This window comes from Monodelphis domestica, chromosome 1 (genome assembly GCF_027887165.1).
Source record: "Monodelphis domestica isolate mMonDom1 chromosome 1, mMonDom1.pri, whole genome shotgun sequence".
NCBI classification, from domain to species: Eukaryota; Metazoa; Chordata; class Mammalia; order Didelphimorphia; family Didelphidae; genus Monodelphis; species Monodelphis domestica.
Genome location: NC_077227.1, coordinates 431341343 through 431350956, shown reverse-complemented (window position 1 = coordinate 431350956; position 9614 = coordinate 431341343). Strand labels below are relative to the sequence as shown.

Here is a 9614-nt window from a genome sequence, read left to right as displayed (position 1 = left end):
TTATTTTTTGGATTAATATCTCTGATTTCCATTTGAGTTTGAAAGCTATATATATATATATATATATATATTTATATATACACATACATACATACACATGTGTATGTATGTATTTTGTGTATACATATTCATATATATAAACAAAAAAATTTCACCAATTAGAAAAGACATTCCTACAGATATAGTCTTTCAGTGAGGAAATATAATGGCTCTATGACTTTACACATTTTGAACACTATATTTCTGTTAATAGGAATCAATATCATGTTAGTTTCTGTTTGGGTTTAATGAGTGGAGCTCACAGATAGCCTCACAAAGCCTTGATTATCTCTTATTCTTAATAATGCTTATTCATCTTTTTCTGTAACCCCCAAAGTCTGGTGCAGAATATTCAGAAGCTATGATAATGTTATACTAAATAAATTATTTCTGGAGTCATCTAAATTAGAACAATTCCATCCTATTCTCCAGGGGGATCATTTCAACATCTCATACTTCACTTCATATATATGACAGGTATACAACTATACACCCTGGAATCATTATAAGAATGATAATAGTAATATAAACATTCATCTCTGTCTCCTAATACTGTTCATAATAGCCCAGTTTTTCTATGAGCCTGAAGACTAAAGATTGGAAGAGAGATAATGTAAAATTCAGTGACAGGTGGGAGGATCAAATTCTGCAGAATGGTCTACTGTTGGCCACATTCCTGAATGCCCTTTTCACATCTTTGTTCCTCAGGCTATATATGAGGGGGTTGAGCATAGGGTTTATCACTGCATAGAACACAGATACCATTTTCCCTAGTTCCTTAGACGACTTAGGTGTCATGTAGTTGATGATTGCTGATCCATAAAAAATTATGACCACAATGAGATGAGAACCACAGGTGGAGAAGGCCTTGAGTCTCCCTGAGGCTGTCTTCATCCTGATCACAGATATTATGATACATACATAAGAAATCAGAATCAGAAACATAGGTGTAACTATGATGACTGAACCCATGAGGAAAATGACCATATTTGTGCTGTGAGTATCTGCAGATGCCAAAACCAGAAGGGCTGGAGTCTCACAGAAGAAATGAGCAATCTGATTGTCTCCTTGGTAAGGTAGACTTAGTATGAAAATGCTGTCCACCATGGATGCAACAAAGCCAGCGGACCAGCACCCTAAGGCCAAGAGGCCACATACCTTCCATGTCATGATGAGGGGATAATGCATAGGGTCACAAATTGCCAAGTATCGGTCATAGGACATCACACCTAATAAGACACACTGTGTAGATCCAAAGAATAGGAAGAAAAGAACTTGACCTGCACATCCTGTGAAAGAAATCAATTTTCTTCTAGACAACATGTGGATTAGAGATTGGGGAACAGTAGTAGTTGAGAAGCAAAGGTCAGTCAGAGATAAATTACACAGGAAAAAATACATGGGTGTATGGAGCTGTGAGTCAAGCAGAACTAGGGATGTGAGGAGCAGATTTCCAAGTATAGTACTCAAGTAGACTACCAAGAACAATGCAAAGAGCAATACTTGAGTCTGAGGGTCATCAGAAAGTCCCAAGAGGAAGAATTCTGTCACCCAAGTCTGATTGGTCTGGTTCATATCCTTTGCTTTTCTATAAAGTAGTCAAGGGTTATAGAGTGTCAAGATGTAACCTAGAAAATCATAGAAACTTAATTTGGGAAGAACATTAAAAGTTATCTATTGCAATATTCAACATAAACAGCTGCCTGCATATGGAGTCATTTAACATAACCACTGAAAGTAATGCCCTAAATTAAAAGGAACACATTCTATGTTGGATAGCACTATAAAAATTTTTTCCTTAAATTGAGCTAAAATCTTCTACCCTGGATCATCAAGGCCTACTAATACTTACAAATGTGTTCCAAAAAAACAGCAAATTCCAAAATCCAAAATTAAACATATATAACATATGGTTCAGGGTGACAAAATTAAAAAGAATCTTCAATAACATGAAAATACAGGAAATTAATGAAAAACAATAACATGGTCTGTTTGGGTTGAATGGTTAAAATACAAAAATACTGCAATAAATCATGCCAACGTTTGTACCTGCAGACTGCTTCTAGACCTGAATTCTGGGATTAGCAGTTTTTCAGGAAGGGGCCATGGACACTAAGGTGGAAGGGGTATGGAAGAATGTGTGAGTGAGGGCCAGTGTTTTTCCATCCATAATTCCTCCTGAACCAAAAAATATATAAGTAATATTATACTTTATCTGAAAGTTGGCTTGAAAGACCTGGAGTTTACCTTTGAAATAAGTGTCAGAAGGGTTAAATTTTGCAAGTTATGCTGAAGTGGTTCCATTTTCTGTATCCTTGGGTGAAATTGTACATAAGTGGTTGCAAAATTCTCAAATTATTTCATAATAAAGCAATTAAGGAATTCACATTTTGCAAGCAAGTGTTTTAGTAGAAAGAACTATTCTGGTATTTCATGCATTGATCTTTATTGCACTCTATAGAGCAGCACAAAGTAAATGTAACTCCTGACTCAAATGTTATTTCAATATATCTTTTAGTTCATTTGATCATGAATAAAACTATATTTAACTTAATATAGCCTAAAAATATATTAGTTTTAATTACTTATAGGTGATTCATTCATATTGAGCTTAGAATTTAACTCAATAGCTAGTCTTGAGGTCTTTCTCCTATGAACTTTCTCCCATAATTCTCAGCTAAATCTCACTTATTATGCATTTTTTGGTAATTAAAAATAAAGTGTAGTACTATTTTAGTAAAATTTATTCTTTATGATATCAATTATGTGTCATTCTATTTTCTCTTCCCCATAAAAGTATAAAAGAATATGGGTATTACCTGTTTACTGAATGACAAGAGAAAAGCCAAAGGATTAGAACTGGCTTGGATAAAATGGCACTGGATAGACAAGTATTCCTTTTTTCTTAGATAATATTTGGCCCGTGGTTAATAGGTAATTTTGCTGTTAGACTTAAATTATATAGAGCTTCTGCATTGGCCTAATAAAAAACATCAGGACATTCTGGGAAATATTAAGGTGTTTTGATGAAAAATGAGAAATGCTTGAAGACTTTCTTTTATAAGGAGAATCACAATACATCAAAATTTGGTACCAAGTATGGACCCTCCAAATATTCCATAAGACTCTTATCTCAATTGGGTATCCATGATTCAACTTGAAAGCACTGGGAACAACATGAGTTGTAAATCCTCCTGAAAAGAGAAAGGCTGTCAAATTATGTGAAGACCTCTAAATTGTGAGACAGTGATACCTCATGTTTAAATTGACCATGTAAGAGAAAGAAGCCTGTCTTGCACAGTAATGAGAGAGATTTTATAAAATTTCTATTAATGAGACATGTATAATGTGGAGTTGTCTTTATTATCAGGAAGACCAGAGTTCAAATCCTGATTCTAATGAATACTGACTGTATGACCTTGAGCAGAAGATTTTACTTTACCACCCCACAGAGTTCTCTAAGACTAAGTTTTAGAGATACTGCAAATCTACACTGGTAAAGGAATTTTTTGAAGGATGTTCCTACACAATAATTTAAATATTCAGTCCACAAACAAAAGAGGTCACAAAGAATCAAATCAGACATAACTGAGTGAATGAAGAACAAGGAATAGTTTCCCTCCATAATATCTTGTGATATTCACAAGCATAGAGTGAGGAACTTTTCAAACTTCCTGAATAAAAATTAAAATAGTCTATGTCATTCCCAGCATCAACCAGACTAGTAACACTATGAGAATTAGAAATATTAATCAACCTCTCATGATTCCTTCTTGATAAAGTTCTGTTAGTTTTTAATTATCATTGCTTATTTTTCTAAGTAATCACAACATTAAGGTAACAATACCTGAAATATTTATTACTGGTAAAGCTCAAATGGATTCTTATTGATGAGGAAGTGATTTCAGGACAAGAGAACATTGGAAAAGCTAATTCATTATAATCTGATATATTGTATATCACATCTACTTTTTTAAGGACATAAGCAAACAAAAGTCCTAAAAGAATTCAAAGTATTCAAAGTTAAAGGTTTTAAGTTCATCCACAAAAAGAGTTTATAGGTTCTAAATGAAAACATTGAAGATTGGTTTCCAGAAGAGTGAAATGGTTTTCTTCTGGCTTCTGTAACATGAGATAATGGGATTATCTTATTCTTCATTTTTCCCTAGATTAGTGGGTGTTAGAGAGATGTTTCCTAGATATCTTTTAATCTCTTCTAGCATCAGACTTTTTTCTGGAAACAAATTGGATCAATGAACCTCATATCTCTCACCTTGTCTAACTCTGTCATCAAAGCTATTGAACAAGCCACAGAAAGGGACATACATGAGTTCTGAAGCCAATTCTTTTCATTGACTTCTATACCTTAAATTCTCTCTTCTCTCAAATCTGTGCTTCACATTGCTATCAAAGTCATAGTCCCAGAGGAACATTATGAACCTGTCTTCTGATCAATAAATTACAATGACTCCCTCAAGTAATTATTTCTACATTTCTTACTTAAAATCCTTCACAACCAATATACCCAGAGTGATTACATATTACTCTAAAACATGAAATTTATGGTTAAGTCAAAATGCACTTCTTCCTATGCCTTAAACATGCCATTCATCTCCCAACTTCTATCTTTGCACTGTCTGTCTTCCATGCCAAGAATGCATTCACTCCTCATCTATTTCTCCAAAAATCCTCAGATGCCATCAAAATTTAGCTTCAGTGTCACCTTTTACATGAGAATCTAAATTTATATATACATGAAGCTAGACAATGCACAATAAATATATTGTTCTGTTTTCATATTATTTCAAGGGCATACTATGAAGCTCCAGAATAAAAGACAGTATTAGGTACATAATAAAAATTTTAAATGCTTGTAGATTTAATGATTATCTGGGAAGAGAAAAAATAAGGGCTCAAAGGAGAATATAGAGATTTAATTTGTTACTTCTTCCTTAGATTCCCAAGAAAATGATGATCATTCTGTTACATACTAATTCTCTACACGCACAAAAAGATGGAAAGGATCCCCCAGTATCTGACCCCCTAGTTCATGGAAGTATATACGTATACATTGTTCAAAAAACCCACCTGCATTAGAGAAATTATTCTTTGACACAAGACATATCTCCAAATTCAGCCCATGCCATTTTCAGTGTAACAAGTACTGATTATGGGAGATATAAATCCAGTAGAGAAATCTTCAGAGTAGAGTATTTTCCAAAGGAAAACACTAGGAATTCAGACAGGGTGGATAAGGGATACTGAAACAAAATAACAAAGGTATATTCTAAATCAAAATCTACCTGAAAAAATTCCAGATCTAACTCTGCATCTATTAATAGAACATTACTATTTTCTTCTTCTCCACCTATGAACTCAATTCTCTCCAGAAGACAGAAAACTCTAGGAAAACATCTCATTGCCAGGAAAGATATTCCAAGTGTGGAACATAGAAAAGGTGAATAAGAAGTAGGTCCTGGTTTAGGGAGATGAAAATGTCAAGCAACTTATACTAAAGCAAAGAGTTTTCATCCAATCTTTGTTCCTTAAAAAAGCAGGAGTTAGAGAAGTCAAAGGGTGATGAAGTGGATTAAAGCCTTCTTTCTCAAAACAAGCCTCCTTGCTGGTTCTGAGGACTTGCTTATCAAACAAGGATACTTTCTATGAGGACAAGCCTAGTTAAATGATCTATCACCTGGGGTTAGTCTCTGGAGCATCTAATAAGCTCTGAAGAATTCATTAATAATCTGAAATTGAGTGTTTCTTTTCAGGATAGTTTTCTCAGGAGGAAAGAAGTATATTTTAGTGTAATTAAAATATAAATCTTCATCATAAAACTTTCTCTCTACTTTTCTCCTATTCCCATATTATCTAAGGTAACATTTACATAAAATTAATTCCTAGTATACCATCAGGGTCAAATGGTCATTCAGTCTCTTTTTGAAGACCATTGATCAAGTACGGTTTAGTGGAGAAAAGGTTCTGAGAGGAGTGAGATTGGGAAAAAGGAAAAGGACTTTTAGGAGATGATTAAGAATTAAAGGTATAATTAGGTGTTTAGAGTTGAGATAAAATAAGTTGTTATTTTAAGTAAAAAAATCTCAATTAGTATGGAGTATAGAATTAATTGCATAGTGTTATATCAAGGGTGAAATATTTCTATTTCTAGCCCTTTATTCTCTCACTTTTAACGGTAAAGGATTTGACAACTGCTTTTCCCTCCATGTGAGTAGGAGATATGAATCTTCCTAAACAAAATAGACATGAAAAGAAAGAAGAAAAATATGGTGGAGAATGAGAGATTTGACCCTTGTCAAGATGCAACAAAGGGATCTGCTCCATGGAGAATGTCTATCATTTGCTAGAACCAACATTTAACAGCTTCTCTACACAACTCAATATGTAGTCATCATTTATTAGGATATGGTCATATATCCATTTTTCAGGATGTGTATATACATTTCCAAATTCATATATACAGATAAATATATCATAGGTATTATGTGGATTACAAGGCAATCATCAGGCTTTCCCTTAGTTATCCCTTCTTTTTACTAAATAAATGATACATTTATATAACTTTATGACATTTTATAATTTTATTCCTCTACATTTTTTCCATTAGTACTATTTTTCTTACTAATTATATACTACTGTAATAAGGGATTATTTGAATGATAAATGATTTTTTTTGATGTCTCAAATAAAATACTCTTTCTCTTCTCTAAGAATAAATAAGGATTTATTGGGGAAGAAGGGAAAGATAGGGAAATGAAAGGAAAGAGGGTTTCAGGTTTCCCTAATACTGGAATAAGTCTTAGGTTAGAGGATGGTAGAATATAGTTCAGTTTGGGAAAATGGGCTGATAGGTCACAGCAGACAAATCAGAGAGAGCTAGACTTTTGTCCTTCCTTCTAAAACTATTATTAAACTGTGTATTCCTTCCAAACATCTTAAGAAAGGTTCTACATTCCATCATATTGTGGCCCTTCTTCCCACAGAAGTGGCAAGTAATGGATTGATAATTGGATTTCTGGAGGGGGCAATTGTCGTTGGTTCATTATCATGCCCACTTTCTAATTTAGTCATCCTATCTATTAAATATCTCATTTTTTTCTTTATTTCCTCTATGTCATCATTATTTTCTTCCTCCTTTTCCTTGTTTCCCTTTAAAACATATATAGCTGTTTTTCACAATTCTTCAAGGTCCATATCTGACCATCTTGGGCATTGTGTTCTAAAATAATTCTTAATTGCTTTGCAAGAGTTGTTTACAAAGATTCTTCTAACTTGTCTTAAACTACTCTCTTTAGTTAAGTCCCAATCTAAGTATCTGTCCCCAAACTCAATAATTCTATCCATAAATCTAGAGGGTGTTTCATCATCCTTTTGCTTAATTTTTTCCAGTTCCATCCACTTATTTGTACTGTCTGCACATTCCTTCATGGCCGTGAGGATGGCCTCTCTACAACGGTATAGTTGTAGATAATCCTCAGGATTGTTATAGTCCCATTCGGGATCCTGAGATGGCCAATCTGCTGCATTACGCCCTCGGGTTTTGTTGACATGGGCAATTATTTTATTTTTTTCACGTTCACTTAAAAAAGCCTGTAGTAAGTTCTCAACGTCCTTGTAAGACGGATTATACTGAAAAAATATGTCTCAGATCTTTTTTGTTACTAGAAAAGGATCTTGTTCATATGTGGGGATATTTCGTGTAAATTCATGGGGAGTAAACGGTATCCTATGTCTTAAAGTCACCACATCCCCATTCCGTCCTATTTCAGGTACTTCTCTTAGAGGAAACAGGCCTCTAGTTGAATTTTGTACCTGTGGGTCAGTTTGACAAGGACAGGTTTCTCTACGAGGACAAGATCTCCCTTGCATTGGAATTCGGTTTTCTGTAGGAGAGGGAACATGAGAAACTGGGATTGCAGGGGAAGGGTTTTGGGGATTAAATTCAGTCAAGATGTGCACTGCACGAGAGAAGCAGTCTGTTAACTGGGCTATAGGGAAGGTGTTTTCCATCTCTATTTCAGGGAAGGAAATTTCCTCATTCAAAGGTTCAGAAACAGGTCTGTTTCTGGTAGAGTGGTTGTTTGCCAATTGATCCTGTAAGAAACTTTTTAGATCTTCTAATTGGGCTTGCATTTTATCCTCAATTTTTCCAATTTTATCTTCCATATTTCCCATTTTATCCTCAATATTTCCTATTTTATTCTCAATATTTCCTATTTTATCCTCAAGTTTTTCTATTTTATTCTCAATATTTCCTATTTTATCCTCAATTTTTTCTATTTTATCCTCAATTTTTTCTATTTTATCCTCAATATTTTCTATTTTATCCTCAATATTTTCTATTTTATCCTCATTTTGTTTTATTTTATCCTCAATTTTTTTATTTTTTCATCTCTAAATATAGTATTGAGGAGTACAAAAATGACAGTACCTATTAATATAAAAATTTGGAGGTAACCTGCATTCCTCAATGCCTCTACTTCTTCAGCTGCCATATAATTGTCAAAGAATATAGTATTCATTTTTTTTATATATATTTTGTAATTCCACAAAACACGTGGGGAGCAGGGCAAAGCCACAAACTTTCCACAAGGTTGTTTTTTTTTTTAATCCAGGAAGTTGTTCCTTAAGGGAAAGGATATTTAGAAACAGCTCTTCCAGCCAGGAGTTTAGAGTCCTGTTGCTGAGATTTAAAACAGCTGTTTTCTGTCTATCAGAGTCACACAGCTGGGAAGTATCTGAGGTCCGATTTGAACCCAGGACCTTCTGTCTCTAGGGCTGGCTCTCAATCCGCTGAGCTACCCAGCTGTCCCTTAAGATTAAAGGGAAGAAAAAGAAAAAACTGCTGATTCCAATTTAACTTAAGGAGAAAAGAGAAGAGAAAAAAAAGTTTTTTATACTCACGTGTTCTAGCAGCTGTGTCTTTTTTTTTTAACATTCTAAATGTTTTTTTTTAAATATTATTTTATTTGGTCGTTATCATACATTATTCACTGGAAACAAAGATCGTTTTCTTTTCCTCCCCTCCCCTTCCCCCCCCCCCCCCCGCCTTTCCCTCTCCCATAGCCGACGCATGATTCCAGTGGTTATCACATGTGTTCTTGACTCGAACCCATTTCCCTGTTGTTGGAGTTTGCATTATAGTGTTCATTTAGAGTCTCTCCTCAGTCTTATCTCCTCCAACCCTGTAGTCAAGCAGTTGCTTTTCAGCGGTGTTTTTACTCCCACAGTTTATCCTCTGCTTGTGGGTAGTATTTTTTTTTTAGATCCCTGCAGATTGTTCAGGGAAACTGCATTGATACTAATGGAGAAGTCCATCACCTTCGATTGTACCACAATGTATCAGTCTCTGTGTATAATGTTTTCCTGGTTCTGCTCCTTTCGCTCTGCATCACTTCCTGGAGGTTGTTCCAGTCTCCATGGAATTCCTCCACTTTATTATTCCTTTTAGCACAATAGTATTCCATCACCAACATATACCACAATTTGTTCAGCCATTCTCCAATTGAAGGGCATCCCCTCATTTTCCAATTTTTGGCCACCACAAAGAGCGCAGC

General features: G+C 34.5%; 1 protein-coding gene across 1 annotated transcript; it reads right to left on the bottom strand.

Moving 5' to 3' along the window:
• Nucleotides 1-678: 678 nt before the first annotated feature.
• LOC100617743 (olfactory receptor 2D2-like) lies at nt 679-1614 on the bottom strand. The gene has a single exon (XM_056816958.1). It carries the CDS (start codon nt 1612-1614, stop codon nt 679-681), a length of 936 nt encoding a protein of 311 aa, XP_056672936.1.
• Nucleotides 1615-9614: the final 8000 nt, after the last annotated feature.